At 40.5% G+C, this 21,218-nt stretch overlaps 1 protein-coding gene across 5 annotated transcripts in view; it reads right to left on the bottom strand.

Moving 5' to 3' along the window:
• The window catches only part of LOC131132813 (cell adhesion molecule 1), a 371,964-nt gene that overhangs the window by 76,455 nt on the left and 274,291 nt on the right, over positions 1 to 21,218 (bottom strand). For all 5 annotated transcript variants that reach the window (XM_078791837.1, XM_078791841.1, XM_078791848.1 and 2 more), the window contains exons 2-3: positions 18,058 to 18,075; positions 1,361 to 1,507 (exon numbers count right to left, since the gene is read on the bottom strand). In XM_078791837.1, coding sequence (XP_078647963.1) covers positions 1,361 to 1,507; positions 18,058 to 18,075 — 165 coding nt within the window. The remainder of the gene's footprint in view (positions 1 to 1,360; positions 1,508 to 18,057; positions 18,076 to 21,218) is intronic.

Raw genomic sequence — 21,218 nt, 5'->3', positions numbered from 1 at the left:
TACTTTTTGAGAGGAGCACATCAGAGTTTTATTATGGGCTGTCAAGAGAGGGGCGAGTCAGGGCGGGGTAGGGCTCATTACCTTCTTACCGCCATCCGCCCGTCAAGCAGCATCTCGCTGCAGCCATTAAAGCTTATTTTGCAACTCTTCAGTCCCCCCCATTGAAGAGGTTGTGCTTTTCTTCGTATTTTATTTGGCTTTTGTGTTCCACATTTGCAAATACAGGCAGTGGAATTCATTCAGAAAGTGCAAATGTAGTACTCCTGGTTGTGGTAATACATATAAACTATAAAAGATGTACTCATTACAATGTTGCATGCACAATACAGCATACACACCCCCATTAACCGCAGAGGCTACCATCGCTGCCGTGTGCGTGGTCTGCATATGCAAATAACCAACACCCCGTTGGTTATTTGCCTAATTCACCTTATTCACACAAAGTAAAAAAAAAACAAAAAAACAAAACATTGACGCCAACAACCATGGTGGTAGGCAACCTTTGTTCACCTCTACCACAGAGCTGAGATGCATTTTTTTCTTGAAATATATATACAATACACATCAAAGTGTCCCTTTTCATTTTTTACCAGGTGGCCCACGCTGGAAAACGTTAGGACAGAAAAACAAAAGTCACTACATTTGGACATCTACAAAATGGAGCTGATCGCTCCGTGAACCACTTTATCCTCACAAAGCTGAAGCTGCAATTCATTCTGAAGCCTTGAATCAATTAAAAAAGAAGGCAAAGCAAACAGAGAAAGAGAGAGGCGAGCATGCTCGGCGTGTCAAGCTGATCAGCGCTAATAAGAGAGCTGTGACACCATAATTGGGCGGGATAAGAATAAACAGAACAGGTCATTAAATGTTTAGGGGATATGAGCTGGCTTCTATTACAAGCGGACGCGCCGGAACAGAAACTTGTTTGGTGGATTGCATTAACCTCATTCCGTGTTAATCCCGCCACCGACATGTGGGTCAAACTTAATGCAAGTGAAAGCAACACGAGAGCATATTAATTAACGACGTGCAACATAACTGCTGCCTGCAAAGTGACTCCACTGCACATTATGTGCTTGTGTTCATTTGCAGGCCTTTCTTTCACCTTTGGCCTGCCTACTTTTAAGACGTTGTGTCAGTGCAACAGCCAATTTTAACTCCAATGTAACAGCAAACAAACACTGCCTCATAATTGGAAGAGCGAATGTGGAAGCAGCGGCTCGCTCAGCTGATTGAAGTTTGTTTATTTCCACGAGTGCAACTCACATTCGCAAAATGGCCTTTTTTTTCCTTCCCTGCCGTTTAATTAAAACCCAAATGAGAATGGCGGAAAAGTTCCCCAGCTCGGGGCGCTACTCACGCCGCATGTCTCTGAAGTAGATGGTCTGTCTGTTGGGGTTGAGGAGCTGGATGACCGAGTCGTCGTTGTTCTTCACCCGACAACTGATGATGGCCATCTCGCCCTCCACCACCGACACGTTGTCCGTCACAAGGTTCTGACTCACCACTGCAGGTAAGAGAAAACACAACCGTCGGCAACTCAGTTCAGGCAAATTATGCACAAATAAAGAAAAGACTGGATGGTTTGCAGGGTTGAAGGCGTGACCAATGAAAAATGACAAGCTCGTATTGAATAAACGAACTCCGGTAGACACGTGTCGGTTTCCGCTACTCAGCTTTCAGGTGTGAGACTCTTCCATGTTACACAGTGTTGACGTGCTACAAGTGACGTGTTGGTGTTTACAAGCCACTCTTACCCAGGGTGACTGTATTTTCATAACCAAAAACCAGGACACAAAGTGAAATACAAACACAGGCAGTCAGAAGACACACTTAAAGATGTGCTGAGATGTAGTATTCCACACTGGCCACAAAGCGTTAGTCATGTTACTGCAATGTTTGATGAGACACACAGGCACCAGACTTGATTGCCAAAACAACAGGCTTTTACGCAGGTTTGAATAATCCCCAATAAAAAGATGCGCCCACACCCATGTTAAGAAGTCTGAACCCCCATGTCTACCATATTGGGTAAGACAAGTGTAAAGTTGACTGTAGGGGTGTTATTTCATATCCATATTGCTCTAATAATGCTAAAAAGGCCTATGGAAAACTATGAAAATATTCATTCATAAATAAATCCTACTACAGAAATTCAGTTTTTCCGATGGGGTCTGGAACCAATTAACCCCAAGTGATTACTGCATATGCGCCAACTGTACCCCCAAAAACAATGAACTGAAACATCAACTTATGTTTCAGTTTCAGAGAGACAACCAAGACTGAACACAAAGAAAATGTTGGCGTAATTGGTCAGAAGCAACCCAGAGGAAGCACAATTCAGTGGATTCAGTACTGTGGGATGAGATCAGGAGCTTGGTGAAACATTTTAGTAGCATAAAGTAAGTGAATTTTTTTAAAGAAATGAAACAAACAAGACAACATAAAGTTGTCATTTTTGGAAAATTAGCTAGGTAAAAGTTTACAATATTAATGGGAATAAAGTCAAAATATTATGGGAATAAAAATACATATAAAGATTTACAAAGGTGATGTAAAATGAAAGCTAATTATTCTGGAAAAAAACAACAAAACAACACCAGTAAAATTGGGAGAAAAAAGACAAACATTAATACAAATTATGTGCTTTTTCATGAATAACACAAAGCTGAGTTTTAGCAGTTGTATCTAAATATATGCAGTATATACTGTACAACTTCTTAGCATATTGACATATTGATATTCTAATATGATATTCTGATATGATATTCTGATATGGACATTTTTGTTTTTTACCGACCCAAAGTAAGTATTGTATTCAATTTATTGGAGAGCATACGTAACCTCGGACCACCGTAGACCGAGGCCCACCTGTATATCCAAGCTATAATACCGTTCCTCGAGAAGAACACTACTATGAATGCTAACAAGGTTCAAATCGTCAAGCGTCAATTAGCATTCGTTGGTCGCCGAGTACGTCTGAGCATCTCTTCTGTTTGGGAGACGAGGGGGCGAGGGCGAGGGAAGGAAAGGAGCAATTGCATCCTCTGATGCTGACAGATAAGGATAGACAGCTTAACAAACGAGATTCAAATCAGTGTCCCTCAGCGGGCCAAACACAGCGCTAAATAAATGAGCCTGGCTGCTCTTTAATATTCAGCACTTGGAAGTCATTCTTCCACAAGGAGGTGGGCGGCAGGGTGGGCATCTGGTTATGATAATATGCTAATAAACTACAAAATGCTTTTCAAAGCTGAAGGTTGCCGCTGGGTGTCTGCTACCGTTAAGCGTGTCGTGATGGTTGCAAAAAAAACCTCATAAACAACGGTGACAGGACCAAGGCAGTGTGCGGACGCTAATTAATGGTCAACAACGGTGTGCCCGGCCCCCCCTCCCCTGCCACCGCCGCCGCCGAAGACGCTGTCAGGAGACGACACAGCCTCAGCATCAGCTCGTATTTTTGACACAGAGGTGGCAAATTGGGAAGCCTGGCGGGCTTTTTTTGCTGTTAGTGTAAGCATATTGGACAAGCTGTCAATGGCAGCTAAAGTGATTTAGCAGAGCTGCAGCATCCCGCACGTTCAGGAGTGCATCACTTTGGCTTTTTGTAAGTCGCTTTAGTCACAGCCTGTTAGCCCAACTGCCACTTTACCTCCGTCCATTAGAAGACAGGCGAAACCTTGTCACGCAGACAGGTAAAAATGGAACACGGGAACGCCAAACTACTTATTTTAACCCCAAATTTTTACTCGTGGCATCCTTTTATTGCTCCAATAATGCTTATGTTCAAGCGGTGCACAAGGTTCAAAACAGTCTGACAAGGTTTTACCGCACATTGTACAAGAAACACACTTCCTGGAAAGGTGGATTAGTAGCAAAATAAAGACAAAAGCAGGACCTTGTAAATAATACTTAATACACAGTGAATCCGGAAATTATTCAAAGCATTTTGTGATATAACAAATATTGAACAAATTCATTGTTTTCCACAAAAGTCTACACATAACGCCTTATAATGAAAACACTATAATATGCAAATATATATGGAGATAAGTAGTGCGAATCTCCGCTTGGGCATCCCTGTGTAGAGTTTGCATGTTGTTCCTGTGCGTGTATGGGTTCTCTCCGGGTACTCCTCCCACATTCCAACAACATACAGTACAAGTTCGGCTCATTGGCGACTCTTAGCTGTCCATAAGTACGAATGTAAGTGTGAATGGTTGCTTGTTCATAGCCGCCCTGCGATTGGCTGACAACCTGCCCAGGGTGTCCACGACCTCGTGCCAAAAAGACAGCTGGGATAGGCTCCAGCATAGTCCCATGACCCTGGTGATGATAAGCGGCAGAGAAAATGGATGGATGGATTTACCTACTTAAACATTCACAGCTAAGGTAGAGTCTTATGATAACAGAATCCTGAAATTGACCAATGAAAACAGAATCTACTGTTGAATGATGAATCTTGCAGAAATTGACAGAATGAACGAAAGGACGGAAAGGAACGTTAGTGTAGGGAATGGCATGTCCTCACAAACACGAACCAACCACCCTCCTGAACTACTAAACATGTCGAGGCAGCAACTGGAAACACCGTCAAAAAAACGTTTAAAATTCTTTCTCGTCAGCGAGTGTGAGTTTGCATGCAGCAATCGGCGGTTCAGAAGGCAGCGGATGCGGCTGGATGGGCCTAGCAGAGGAGGGCAAACCTTCTCTTCATTCAGGTTTTCGGTTAATAATGTGAGAAGAATAGAAGTAAATGCATTGTGAAATCCAAAATGTTGTGGATACCAACATTTTGTTCATGTTCTGATAAAACAAGCATACTCACTTGGCTTAATATGCTATGAAAATAAATGTTACAAAAATGAGTCGCCTTGGTGACCCCTAATATAGCCAGCAGTACAGTTCAACATTTACACTTCACCTATGTGATCGGTATTAGTATCGGTATGGGCCGATTTCACTCATATCTGATCGGGATCGGTATCGGCAGCATAAAACCATGATCCCCTAATACATATATATGTATATAATATATACTGCTGACTGCCCCCAGTTATTTTCCTCCTTGCAAGGATAAACAACGCTGACTATCAAACATTTGACGGTGTGATGAATACAAAAAGATCCAGTTCAAACTGCGTGCCCTTTGAAGAGTTTATCCAGTAGCTACTGCTCCTCTGACATTTCAGTTGCCCCTCCCCCAAAAAGGCCAGTAAAAATCTGACCTGAGGCGCTGAAGAGGGTCAAAGACGTCAGCCCGCTGGCCTGCCTGTGTCGAAAAGTCAAAGCGAACCAAAACAAAACCAAAGTCGAGGAGTCGACGAGTTGTGTGCGGCGCTTCGCCCGAGGCGCCAATTTAACAAGATTGCGCCGCCATGTTCTATAACAGCTGCATGCTCGGGTGTCGCTCCTTGAGGAGAGCGCACATATTCACTTAAGCCACACAGATGGTCGCCATGACAGCGAGGAAGACACTTGTTAGGAAATTAAAGGCACAGTGTCAGTGGCCTCAAACTGCTTTTGGCAAGCCATCCCGGCTGGGAGGAGGCTAGTTTGCGTTACACATAACAAACCACTTGTACCGCGGATTGAAGGATGAAAGACCTGCTGGAAATAGCAAACTAATCCTTGTGTCAGTCTGTCAGTCTTTGTTTTTTTACTCTTGGCAGTAGAAAAACAACACTTTACATTTTTATTTATCCAATCGCCTTGCAGCCGTTCACGCCTCACCCTAATTAGACATGCTGTTACTCTAATCCACATTTATTGTCATGCCGCTTCCTCTGTTTACATGCTATTAAAGTTCCTCGCTTGACATTTTAAAGTAACATGTTGCTTAAGCGCAGGAATGCACAGAAAATAATTGTCTTGCTTTTTTCCCGCCGGCGTCATCAACTTGTGTGATTGTTTGCCTGGTTGTTGCCATCTGAAAGAAAGGAACTCACTTATTTTTGTGTTTTACCCATTTGTCCGCATTTAAACGGTAATCAGATCAAAAAGAACGGAATTTTTAGCGCAGATAAAAACTTCATAAACAATTTCAATGACAAAAAAATCTCATGTTTGGGTGTTTTGTGTTACCTACTAACGTGAAAAAATTTGATTTGATTTGTGTTTTCATCATTCAATATATGCATCGCTTATTTTTGTGTTTTCCATATTTGTTCACATGTAAACGTTTTTCAGTTCAAAGAGAACGAAATTATTACCAGAGATGAAAACTTTCCATACAATTAGAACCAAAAAAAAAAAAAAAACGGTGCATGGGTTATTTTCCTCATTCGGACATATGTAAACGGTATTCGGATCAAACAACATACTGTACTTGAACATAACATACTATTTTTTTTTCCTCCTCGTATGAAAACATTTGAATTTAGATAGCAAACCCTTCATTCTCCCACTGTATAGTTAATCATCCCAATGATGTACAGTAGGCGCCGCGGGGGGACGGCGTGCAGTCTCTGAATTAGCATTAAATATGTCAGCTTTCATTTATTGATCAAGCCACGGGGATGCTGTTGGGACAGAACTCTCGAAGGCATGGATTATTACTGTGTGCTGCTTTCATCTCATCTTCAGATGCTGGTAGGATGAAGCCACTGGTGAAGCTGTTGCGTTGAGGAATGAAAAATAAATTGAAACGTTTCTGATTTCTCACCATTTGTTGGCATACACAACTCAAACGTTGGCTTTTTGTCACCGTGTACTGCAATACACAATGACATAAACCTTAAACTGTATTATGGAAAGCAGGAAGTGAACAAATGTAACAGTTAGTGATTGTAAAAGTACCAGATGGAGGGGTAGGATTTAATAAGCTTTGCTTCTTCCTACTCCTTTTGGACATGTGGAACTGAGAACTGATTATGGGATGCACTCAATTGTAATCTGATGCATGTTCAAATGAAATTAAACCATTACCATCACATATCCAATTATACAGACCTGATGAAAATCTTGTTGAAAAATTGCTATTAAATTAAAATTAAATAATAAAAATAATTAAAGAAAATTATAAAAAATAATAATAATATGTTGTTTTTCAGCTGATCAAAAGGCATAAAAGCCAAAATCTGCAGACCTTGACCTAAATGAAGGCTCTTACTTAGCACAATAACCATCAGATGACATCTGCGGGGAAAAAAGGGCTTCAAAAACAAAAAACTAATTCAAAGACCTCGCCTCCTTCAACGCCACAAAACTGTTTGAACTTTGCCAGGGAGAATCAAACATGGGACACTGAAAGGTGGAGAAAAGGTGGGGATGGATCGTAAGGGAGGTTTATGAACAAGGCCATCAGTTCCAAACAGTTGATGCCCTTGGTGAAGCCATCTTCACCACTTGGAGCAATGTTCCAATGTTCCTCCTGGAAACACTTGCATTAAGCATGTCCAATACAAGTATTGAAGTGATTAACAAGAACGATGGTGCTACTCATTACTGAGTACCACTGAGCAGTTTTTAGTAATTTTTTGAGCGATGGTCTTAAACTTTTGATCAGTCAATAAAACGCTTTAATTGTTGTTTTCAATTACTTTTTCAAAGTGCTTTTTATCTCACGCCCCCTTCCTGCGTTTGCATATTGTAGTTCTACTTAAAAACTCATTAAGATCCAATAGTGGAAAATGTAAATTCTAGGTATTTTTCAACTGGGCTTTAGTTAGTTTAGTTTTTTTTAATCCAGGCTCTGTGTAGGTTCCAATAAAAATGTGACCCATTTTGGGTCTGGAACGTTAGTTTGGGAAATGCTGCTCTTGGATATCCAATACAGGAGCTGTTAGAGGTATTACCTAATTATATATTCCAATTAACAATTAACAATTAACAATTAACAATATTATATATTTATATAATATTTTCAACCTGGCAATGTTTTACTCCTTTTTTTATTATTACAACATTTAAATGCATATTTTCCCCCATATTCCATATATCCCTTTCATGTTTAAAAATGTAACATAATGCTTTTTTTCCGTATTTTCTCAAAATTATTTTCTCAACATAAGGTCCAGGACACCTCCCTAAGGAGCTGCTCAGGGAATGTCTGACCGACTACGTTGCGTCAACATGTTGTGGCCAACGCACTTTGCAAATTTTGTAAGCAGCGCAGTCTGGCGCAGCGTCGCGCACCCACGTCTTCATCCCTCCCACTGGCGCAAGCCGCAAAGAGGTGTATTGGCGGTATCTCCTCATCCACCTTGAGAAAAAATAAATCTGATGTGACATCAGATGTGATGGGACAATAATCCAAAAATGTACATGCTGGTTCAGACGGTTACATTAAATATTGAAAGCTGTCATTGTTTTTTCTATTGAAATGTGCCTGTGAGGTTTTGGTGATGTGTCAGCACCGTGCTCCTGTCAACCAATTTACCACTGCGTGGGCTGCGCTTCACCTGCGCCAAGACTAGACCAGGTCGGAGCTGGCGAGCTTTCCGTGTACCTTTGGCACGCTGTTTTGTCATGTAATTGTCACTGGTCCAAGTTACCAAAATTGGCAGCGCACGGTGGTGTGCTGGACCAAATTACCACTGTGTGGGCTGCGCCACGCTCCGCCACCCTTCGCCACCTTATGTCGCGCCATGAAATTAGAGCCCTGTGTCTCTTAAGTGGACTGGGAACACTTTGGGATCGGCTGGGAGGACTTGAACAAAGATGCCGGGGAGAGGGAAGTCTGGGCTTCCCAGCTTAGGCTGCTGCCCCCATGACACCACCTGGGGTATGCAGTAGAAGATGGACGACGTAGATCCCATGAAGATGGGATGTATGGATGTATAGGCAAATACAATATGATTCACCCCAATTACAATATTGAGAGATATGCGGATTACATTCATCATTCATTCATTTTCTACCGCTTTTTCCTCACAAGGGTCGCGGGGGGGGGGGTACACCCTGGACAGGTTGCCAGCCAATCACAGGGCACATCGCCAAATGGAGTGGCCAATTAACCTAGCATGTTTTTGGAATGTGGGAGGAAACCGGAGTACCCGGAGAAAACCCACGCATGCACAGGGAGAACATGCAAACTCCACACAGAGATGGCTGAGTGTGGAATTGAACTCTGGTCCCCTAGCTGTGAGGTCTGCGCGCTAACCACTTGACCGGATTACATTTCCCCATAATCCATATTTAACACTTACACTTACTTAATTAGGAACCCAGCCATGCTGATAGTAATGATAATAGTAATAATTAGGGATGTCTGATAATTATCGGTCAGTATAAAAAATTGATATCTGTATTGGATTTTTCCATATAATAAAAAAAGTTTTTTTAGATGTTGTATACAACACATACGTATGTGTTGATTCTACAACAGGAGATATGTCATATACATTAATATATACGTACATATCATATTGGCTGATATTGGCATTGGAAATTGAGAGTTGGACAATATTGGCAAATCGTTTTGCAGCAAAAAAAAAAGCCAATTGGACATTCGAGTATTAATACAGTACTAATGTTAAATGTTAAAATAATAACAATTTATGACTAATAGTATGTGCTGCCCTCTTCCTGTTTTGAGCACGACAACGACACCTTAAGTAGCAAACAGTTGCAGTCAGCTAATGACGGCGAAGCTTCGCTACTAACGTTAGCTATCATTGAATGTAGAATCTATGTTAACAATTTTTATGAAGACATGTTTTATGCAATGTATTTTTTCAATATTTTTGTTGGTAACATATACTCGCTGGTGGTGGTGGACTACTACTGCAGTAAGTTTATCTATGAAGGTGTACAAATTAGTATTGTTTGGCCTTGCTGTGCTCCACTGAGTATAGATCGAGTTTATTTTTCCACAAAAAAACAGAATTATTGATATAGAACTCTGGTATTGGACCTCATTAGAGTGTACGCAGGGACCGACCGGGATAATTGGTGTAGCTAATAAATGGATGGATGGAGCTGGAGCTCCTCCAGGATACATGCGATCCACACCATTCCAAATACATGTGAAGCACGGCAGCGCTACACTTTCTCCATTCGCTGCCTGCCATTCCTAACTTCAAAAACCCCCACACACAAAAAAAGCAGCCTTTGGCCTGAGATGCTCGCTGCGCCTACGCCGTGTTACAGCGAGCTGGCTGGCTGACTTGACTGACAGCTGGAGGCGGGTGAGGAAGAAGGTCAAGATCCTTGTAAGGCCCCCCAACACTTCAAACGGCCTCTCAGTGAGGATTTGAGGAGGCCGGGTCAGCTAATCTGTATGTAGCCTACGACGTTTGGCAGGGAAGCTCAAAGAAAACACAACCCGCGAGGGAGCCGCTGCTGCCGCCATACATCGGCTCGCTAATCTGACTTTGTGCAGTATTTGCGCTGGAGACGAAGCGCTACATTAGCAGTGCAGTCAGCACGGTGCTAATAGAATTTTGCAGATCTGTGATGATTTTTCTTTGTTGTTGTTTCTTTTCCAAAAATATGTAAAAACTGTTAATATTCTTGATTTTGATGATTTTTTTGTCACTTACTATACACTCCCGTTACAATCCAATACAATTCGATTCACTCAAAATACTATCCCATGCAATGTGATTCACTCAAATTATGAAGCGATACAATATGATTCACTACCATTACGATTCAACGTGTTACGATTCATTCATTCATTTTCTACCGCTTATCCTCACGAGGGTTGCGGGGGGTGCCTTCGGGCGAGAGGCGGGGTACACCCTGGACTGGTGGCCAGCCAATCACAGGGCACATACAGACAAACAACCATTCACACTCATATTCATACCTATGGACAATTAACCTAGTATGTGTACCCTGAGAAAACATCATGGCCGAGGGTGGGATTCAACTCTCGTCTCCTAGCTGAGTGAGCTCTTTGTGAGGTCTGTGCACTAACCCCTCGACCACCGTGCAGCCCCATGTTACAATTCACTCACCACAATATGATGAAATACGATTCACTCAAATTCTGATACAATACAGTATGATTTAGTCCAATATGACGCATAGAGTATGATTCACTCCGATATGGTACAATTTACTCAAATTATGATGTGTTATGATGACTTTATGACATTATGATTCGCTCCAATAAAACAGATTTACGATGTGATTCTGTCCCATTTACTCTGCTTAAGATGCAATACAGTAACATTCACATTAATAATGATATGATTCGCTACGATTCAATCTAATTACGACTCAATACAAAATGATTCACTTGGAATACGATGCAATAAACTACAGGTGCAATTACGATTTGACACAATGCGATTTAATGCAATTACGATGCAATACTGTATGATTCACTACAATTCGGATTTTGATACAGCCGATTCACTGTAATTACCCTGCAATACAAAACAATTTACTCCAATTACGATGCAATACTGTACGATTCACTACAATTCTGATGTGATACTAGGTGATTTACTGTGATACCCCGCGACATGAAACAATTCACAGTAATTAAGATGCAATACAGTATGATTCACTCCGATATGGTACAATTTACTCAAATTATGATGTGTTATGATGACATTATGACATTATGATTCACTCCAATTAAACAAAACATAAAATGAAAAACATAAAAAACATAAAACAATAAAACAAAACATTTATGATGTGATCCAGTCCCATTTACTCTGCTTAAGATGCAATACAGTAACATTCACACTAATAATGATATGATTCGCTACAATTCAATCTAATTATGACTCAATACAAAATGATTCACTTGGAATACGATGCAATACACTACAGGCCCGATTACGATTTGACACAATGCGATTTACTGCGATTTTGATACAGCCGATTCACTGTAATTGCACTGCAATATAAAACAATTACCTGTAATTACGATGTGATCTGGTATGATTCACTCCAATCACAATGCGATACTGTACGATTCACTACAATTCTGATGCGATACAGGGTGATTTACTGTGATACCCTTGCGACATAAAACAATTCACTGTAATTAAGATGCGGTACGGTATGATTCACTCCGCCTACGATGTAATACAATATGACTCACTCGATTATGGTGCAATACAAAATGATTCATTCAAACTACGATGTTGATCATGATAAATTGCATCTTATTGCCTCTGAATCGGAGTGACTTGTATGAATGGCATCATAAACAAAATACATCGTAGTGTATCACATTGGAATCAAAGTAAATCGTCACACAGGATTTTGGTGGAGGAACTTGTATGTAATTGAAAAAGTAGTATTGCATGCAATCATCGAGGTTGAAACATTTCCGAATAAACATGTCATTGTACAATAAACATGTAATTCCAGAATAAACATGTTGACATTAGCACAAAATGTCAATAAAAAGGTCAGATAACGACTCTTAAACGTTAACATTTACAGCTTACCCTTTGTCATTGGCATCAAAAGTGATTCATTATGCCCAAATGAAAGAAGGTTACAGAGGTATGCAATCATATCATTTGGGCCAATCAACCTCAGGCTGATATTTACAGTACGGGGTACTGCTATTAAATATTCAGTCTCTGCTAATCTCATTTCAAAACATGTAATTCCTCAATGGAGGGAGGTATGCTTCATCATTTTTGGGATGATTAAATAATGTTATGTCCTAATTAAGTTAGCAGGGAGTGATAAATGGTGCTGTGTCGGCATCGGTGCTGGGTTAGATACCAGGGGTTATTTTATTTTAATACAATATAGCCTATTTTAGCACTTCAACGTTCTCTTTTAAAATGTATTTTCCCAATGAAATTAATTACAATTAATTAATTATTAATTAATTATATTGAGAATAGGTTCAAACTGTCGTCATCAAAATGCATTTACTAACTTTAACTTTGCTTAACATGAACTGTAAAATGAGAATATTATTATGTTAATGACAGTAACTAAAACCAATGACATTTTCTGTGCAGTGCATTGAATATGGAAGCGTAATGGTTGATGTCAAGGGAGCTTAACATACGTATAGTACAAGTGGTAATCTTGGTTGAAATTGTAATACACTCAACAAAACAAACACAACACTTGTTTTTGTTCCACAAATTGCACACAAAGATATAAAATGTTTTCTATCCACCACATAGGGGTGCCATATCGAGATATCTGGAAGTCTGGCCACAATGAGAAAGGACCTCAAACAATGCACAACGATGAGCCAATTCAAGAAACAATACAAGCAGTTGATGTTTGCTAAATACAAGGATGAAGAGTCTTGAACCAGTCATGATGTGCTATATATATCACTATATTGACACTTACTATGGTACCCATTATGTCACAGCACCTCGTACTTCGGTACGTGACCAAAAATAAAAATAAAAATAAAAATAAAAATAAAAATAAAAATAAAAATAAAAATAAAAATAAAAATAAAAATAAAAATAAAAATAAAAATAAACACTTAAATTATATGCAGGAAGTGAACAAATGTAACAGTTACTGATTGTAAAAGTACCAGAAGGAAAAGTAATAATAAAATAATAATCAAATAATCTCATACCAAGTTTATTATGAGAAATCTTCAGGACTAGTTTTAATGTGTATCCTAGTATTTATATCCAAGTAATTCCGTATTTTCTGGACTATAAGTCGTTCCGGAGTATAAGTCGCACAAGGCCAAAAATGCATAATTATGTAGAAAAAAAACATACATAAGTCGCACTGGAGTATAAATCACATTTTTTGCGGGTAATTTATTTATTTTTCATTATAAAATAAATTAAAGAAACAAAAAAAATATTATATTAGGAAAGCAGGAAGTGAACAAATGTAACAGTTACTGATTGTAAAAGTACCAGAAGTACTCCTTTTGGACATGTGGAACTGGGAACTGATTATGGGATGCACTCAATGGTAATCTGATGCATGTTCAAATGAAATTAAACCATTACCATTACCATTACAATAAAAGGCCACTCCAACATGTGGTGCAATCACTACTTGCCTCACAGAGGGCAACTCATCTCCTTGGCATAGAATTGACCGGGTTGTTGTGGATTGTTGGTCCACTCCTCCTGCAGTTGCTACATCATGTCCGGAAGCGAAACACGCCGCCGTATACGCCGGTCCACAGCATGCCAGACATGCTCAATGCGTGACATGTTTGGTGAGTATGCTGGCCTGTAAGAACTTTCAGCTTCCAGGAATTATGTACAGATCCGTGCAACGTGGGGCTGTGCATTATCCTGCTGCAATATGAGGTGATGGTCAAGAAGTGTTTTATTCCCATTGGCTACAAAGTGTATTATTGCACTTAAGCATGTCCTGCTTTATTCATCAGGCCAGAAAGTGAAGACGCATGCTTCAAGGAGACTCCCCGTGGCGCTTTGCAATGATAAGAGGACCAAAAGATGCTGCAGTGTCCTCCAGCTGCCTCCCTCATTCTTCCACACGCGTACTTTTGTTTAGCCCCGCCTCCCTCTCGGCTGAGATATGTCCACTTTGAGCGTGCTCATGCGGACCGCAGCTGCTTCTCTAAGGTATTCATCACTTTCATGCCTGGTGTGCACGCGTGCACCTGACGCCCACGAGCGTGGAGGCTTATGGCATAAACACGTGTCAACACGCATGACTCAAGCGCGGTGATTGAAAAAAAAAAAAAAGACAGAAAGAGAAAGGTTGGCAGTCGGGCTGATGCACACATCCACCCACTGCTTAAGTGATCTTGACTCTTGGTGGTGCAAACTGACTCACTCTCACGGTCTTGACCCTCCCATTTTCCTTGTCATTAGCAACGCTCGCCTCCCTGTACCCCCTCCCTCTCACTCTCCGTCCACCGTCGCTTTAAGACGCTTTTATGTTGCTGAGGCTGGGATTCTTATGTTGGCTATTCCGTATAAACGTTACTATTCCACATTGAGACATAAGAGAGCTGGTACATTATGCAACAGTACATGGCAGCTTGCATGGTAACGCTGCGAGTGAATCATATTATAGCTTATTAGAGTTGTACTGAATCGTATTGTATTACATTGAAAGCAAAGTAAGTCGTACTGAACGGGTCTTTGTGGGACTAAACCGCATCGTAATGGCAGTTAATCATATCGTAGCTTATCATAGTTGAAGTGAATAATATTGCATCGCATTGAGTCGTACTGAACGGCTCATCATGGGAGTGAATTGGAGTGTATCGCATTGTAAGGGTGGCACTGAAGCCCGTGCTTCAAGTGAATCATAATGCATCACTGTGTTACTAGAGCGACTCGTGGGGTAACCAATCATCATCAGAGTGAACAGTTACATATTCGTAACGGAACTAAATCAATCAGTATTAACACAGTGAATCATTTTGTATCATATCAGGATTGTAGTAAATCGTACTGTATTGCATTGTAATTGAAGTGAATCGTACTTATCATAGAATGCAGCATATTGCATCAGAATGCATCACACTGCACCACACTGTAATTGAAGTGACTTGTATTATATTGCACTGTGTTTCAAGTGAATCGTTTTGTATCACACCATCATTTGAGTGAATTGTTTTGAGTCAGTCAGACAGTATCGCATCTTAATTAGAGCAAATCCCTTTGTACCGCCTGTTAATAACAGCAAATGGCCTCAAATCACATCGGGATTGTACAGAATCATACTTCATTGCATTGTATTTCATACGTTATTGCATTGTATTCAGAGTGAATCCGATTAGATGCATCCTTTTGTGTTACACTATAATCAAGTGAATTGTAGTGAATCACATCAGGATTGGGGTCATTCTTATTGTATCACATCTTAATCGGAGTGAATCATGGTGAAGTGAATGGTAATTTCAGCAAATTGCTTTATATTGCATTGTAATTGGAGTGAATGGTAGTGACATCATGATGACATCATTATCAGTGGAGTGAATGGGTCTGAATGGGACTCCAATTGACAGACATTGGGGGGGATGCCATAAATGATGCCATGCAATACGACTCACTCCAGTTCCGATGTGGTGCAACACAAATGACTAGATGACGATGCAATCCAGTACGATTCACTTGTATTGGGATCACACAATACTACATTCTTCATGATTTGAATGCAACACAGCACAAATCCCAGCTTGATTACAAACTCGATTACAACAGGATCCACTACGATTCACTCTGATGGTGATACAAAAATGTGATCACGGTTAATAATTCTGGACCCGACTGTGTTAAGTGAATTCCGCAGCATTTATAAATGTAATATTTTTGTAGTTAGAGCATAGAAACCGTGTTTCTGTTGTAGTTTCTTCACCAAGAGCTCCTGAAGTGACAAATATATATTCTAATGGATTGTACCGGAGGACTACTGACATTGCACAGGCAGAGACACATCCTGGTGCAATTGTCTTGTCGGTGACCTTGCTGAATACTTATTGCAAGGGAGAAGCTGATAGGGCGGCTCGGGAACCCGAAAAAGGGAAAGGACGACAAGCAAACACTGTACGCGTGTGATTGATTTCGCCATTAATCTACACTAGGAGCGTGCGTGTGTCGCGCATGTGTTTGTGTGTTTACAGAGGCGCCCTGTGCACACATGGATAAGGGTCCTTCCTCTCGGTGTCCTCCCTTTTATTGATCAGCATACAGAGCAAACAGGACTGCTGTTGTCTCCCGTGACAGGCAAACTCAGGAACGTCTTTTTAGGAACATTTGTTAGAAATGCATTCATACTGGGGCCATTGCACAATCTTTACAACCAATAAGCTTTCATCCACTCGTACAGCGATGCTACATTTGGGTTACATTTGGTACATTTCATACATTGGTTCATTGTTTTTTGGTGCTTAAGTGAGAAGATATTTTGAGCCACAATTTCAGAAGCACTAAAAATGCAATATAAACAAATTGCACTGATTTGCGTGCCTTGTTAAAGATGTTCATCTTGGTCAACAACGGTTGCTGTCAAGTGGCACAATTGCGATTTTTTTCATTCATTCATTTTCTACCGCTTATCCTCACGAGGGTCGCGGGGGTGCTGGAGCCTATCCTAGCTGTCTTTGGGCGAGAGGCGGGGTACACCCTGGACTGGTCTCCAGCCAATCACAGGGCACATATAGACAAACAACCATTCACACTCACATTCATACCTATGGACAATTTGGAGTGGCCAATTAACCTAGCATGTTTTTGGAATGTGGGAGGAAACCGGAGTACCCGGAGAAAACCCACGCATGCACGGGGAGAACACACAGAGATGGCCGAGGGTGGAAAAGAACCCTGGTCTCCTAGCTGTGAGGTCTGTGCGCTAACCACACGTCCACCGCGCAGCCCGCGATTTTTTTCAATTTTTCATAATTTATAATTATCGGACATCCCTTATATACACTGCAAAAGTATTATTTTCTCAGATTGAAAGATAAGTGTTTGAGAAGCTGTTTTATTCTGTCCAATACTGATTACTCCCAAATATTGTCATTGAGAGCATTTATTTGCAGAAAATGAAACATGGTCAACAAACCAGTATTTAATTTGTTGAAATTAATTCATTCTCTACTGCTTATCCTCGCAAGGGTTGCGGGCATGCTGGAGCCTATTACAGCTGTCTTCGGGCGAGGGGCAGGGCACATATAGACAAACAACCATTCACACTCACATTCATACCTATGGACTATTTGGAGTGGCCAATTAACCTAGCTTGTTTTTGGAATGTGGGAGGAAAGCGGAGAACCCGGTGAAAACCCATGCATGCACAGGGAGAACAGAGATGCCCGAGGGTGGAATTGAACTCGGGTCTCCTAGCTAACCACTAGGTCACCGTGCAGCCCAATTTGGTGAAATAACCCTGATATGTAATCCCATCTTTTTCATGTGTTGGCATGCTTTCTTTCCGCCAGTCAAAATTTGAGATGGTGTCTTGGATGTTTCCAGAGCTGTATACATCCTGTTTTAGTTTCTAGTGACCCTGCAACACAGTTAGTACTTGGAATAAAGCACAAACCACATCAGAAAGCAATACTAAACAGACTAAATGTTGCTTTGGACATAGAGTAACCTCATTAAAAGTGAGGTGAGGTTCAGACGTGAAAAAAGACGGAAGATGAAAAGCTCAAGTTTGATGAAAGAATGTAAAAGGAGGAGAAGTAAAGTAAAAATGGGTTTGACCTACCTGGAATCTGTGCAGTTCCTGCGTGCAGAAGGAGGAGGATGTTGTCATTGTCGAGGAGGGAAAGGAGAGGGGGAAAAAAATGGGAAAAAATAGGTTAGCATTCAGAGATTTACCGTAATTTGCATTGTGGCTCATGCTGGCAAAGTATAAATAAAAAATAACATAAATGCAGGGTCTCCATGCTGTTTGGCTACTAAAAAAGTAATGTTTCATCATTAAAGCTTATTAGAGTATCCGGGTGGTTGCTGAACGTTTAATGTTGTGATGATTGCCTATAAATCCAAAGTGAATCACCACACTATTTCATCACAACTTGAACTCTTAATTACAGCTGGAAGGAGACACTGTGTTGTGAATTGCTTCCGTTTGGCTCCCGCAATGCAGAAACAGAGGCAAATTGGGTTTATTATAACTCACACAAAGCAACGGGTTTAAAAAAAAAACATACAATGGTGAAAGTGCGGGATACCACAAAGCACTGTGGGACAAGATGTGTAGCGAAGCCTGTTTTACATCACTTTATGTATGATCAATAAAAGACACAAAACCCTTAAAGTACCTCACAAGTCTTTGACTATACCAGTGGTTTTCAAACTGAAGGGGCCATCCCCTAGTGGGACCCGGCGTTATGACAGTGGGGATGTGGGTCACCATGAGCATGTTTCATTATTAAACCTTTTTTCAAGATATTAAATGTTAATACAGTATTACGATTTCAAAAGGTTGTAGCTTGAAAATGGTAATAGATAAAATCATCAAATATATGACTCAAAGTTTGTGATAAGGGTAAATTCACTCATCTAACCAGCATTATGATGTCACCAGGCTCAGAAATGGTCAGCGCCATCAAAGCTCATCAAAATGATCCAAATTTCATACTCTTCCTCCCCTCCTACACAAACACAGGCATCATCATTATCATTTACCGTGGGATACTGAACACCACCGCTATTAGAACACTATGAGAAGTGTAATTCCTTCACTTCCTCACTGGTTGTGGCTTCTTCCATGTTTTTTTACATTCTTGCCACCCCCCCAAAAAAGAAAAAAAAAACCCTACACACACTATTGCGGTTTTTCTTGCTTGTACCTAAATATTTGGAATCTTTTAACACCAAATAACGCTTAGGTCGTACAATTTGGAAATTAGCCAAAATGTTCAGAAATCTACTCTGTTCAAGTTATTCATAACTTCAAATCTCCATCACGAATGAGGTCAAATGTTAGCAACACTAGCATAGCAATGTGAGCTACATTGCTAACATTACACACATTTGAACAGAAACATCATAAGAGTTTAGTCTATCCGTTGAGGACAAACAACATGAGCAAACCTGTAGCTCCCATGTTTAACTGACAGTCACATTTTCCATTTGGTGAAAAAACTCCATCCTGACCAAACTTACAGCAGAGAAGCCATAAGCTAGCGAACAAAAGATGACGGTTCATAACAGGGTAAAACAAGGCACGGCGGAACAACTGCTGCTACTAACAAATGAAACACAAACATTAGCAACACTAGGATAGCTACGTGAGCTAAAGTGCAACATTATAGTCACATTTTAACTTTTAATGCAACATCATGCTAGGTTAGCGTTGTTCTCAATTATTTTTTGTCACGCCCCCACTGGAGGGCAGAAATGTTTGTACGCCCCCCCTAATTTGAAACACTATTGAGAAACTGATAATAGCTATTTATTTATCTGTACTCTACACTCTGAACTCGAAACTTAAACCAGCAAATTGCAACAAAATGGAGAGCTGTGAAGCATACAAACGTATTCAAGAGTCAACTTACATGTTGAGTACTACAAATTTGTACAAGTTGGCAGGTCTGCCCAAACCTACAATGTATTCCCTGTCTCTAACGCCCCCCCGACAGTTCGCGGTTCATGGTTGGCAGAGCTCTGGACTCTATTTTAATATGCGTAGCGAAGCCTCAACATGTCACAAGACTTCAGCAATACCAAATTTGCTTGCTCGTAAATAAACACAGTTGGAATCTAACGTCAAAAAATGCTAATGTGGTACAATGTGGAATTCAGACAGAATGTTTGTAATCTAATAGTGATGTGATGTGAGCTACAGTGCTCACATTACAGTCACACTTTGATGCAAAGTTAGCCAATTTGCTGAAGAACAACAACACGATCAAACTGACAGCTTTCACATCAGGAGGTGACTGACGGACAGTGGCGTCATTAGGCCTATTTTCGGGGGGCCTCATTCCCCCTAAAATGTTCTTAAGCCCCCCCCAAATAATTTGATATTTTTTATTGATTTTTTTTTACAAAAAAAATCTGACAAATTCTATATAATAGGGCAAAAGCAGGCTAATAGGCAAGCCAATAAGCAGGCTAATACTAGCCTACTACTAATCAGAAGAAGAAGAATGATGATAGTAATAATAATAGGTAAATTAATAATATAATAACAATTATTATATGGTTGATCACTGTCCACTGGACAGAATGGTTGTATAGCTTGAGCAGAGGTTGTGCGGTGTTGATTGTACTTTAAATTTAATGGTTTAAATGTATTAAATTCATTAAATGAAAATTAAATGGTGGCTCGCTACTAAATCTGTCCAAAATGGGAAAGTTATATCCCGGTTCTTGTTTGTTATTTTTTATTTTTATGTTTTTTGGGATTTTTTTGAATGTCTACTACATTCATTCATATGCTGTGCATCTCCAGGAGGCTAAGCCCCCCGTGTCCTCAGAACCTAGTGACGCCCCTGCTGACGGATACGTGGCAGAGCTCTGGACTTAATTTTACGATGTGTAGTAAAGCCTTTATCATGTTTTTCCCCAAAACTGTCCATCTAAAAACGACGACAACAAACATCAGACAACAGAATGTCCCCCAAGTGTATTCATGTCCTAAGCAAGGACATCAATGATGTAACGTCATGACACCTATCAGCTTTATCTTTACGCTAACGGCCTGGAACACAAATCCCGTGTCTATCAAAGGAGGTCGTCGCTGGGATGGATGCTGACAACCGCAACAGGCGTGTTCTCCACCGCCCATCCTTCCCTGAGTAGGTTTAAGTATAGCCAGCATTAAGGCGTTGATTAAATCTGCCATCAGCTGCCTAAGGGCCATGAAATTGGACATGATGAGTGTGGCACATTAAAAACTAATTATCAATAGCACCG

This window comes from Doryrhamphus excisus, linkage group LG1 (genome assembly GCF_037039965.1).
Source record: "Doryrhamphus excisus strain RoL-2023G ecotype Guam linkage group LG1, RoL_Dexc_Guam_v1.1, whole genome shotgun sequence".
NCBI lineage: Eukaryota > Metazoa > Chordata > Actinopteri > Syngnathiformes > Syngnathidae > Doryrhamphus > Doryrhamphus excisus.
This window is presented reverse-complemented; position numbering and strand designations above follow the sequence as displayed.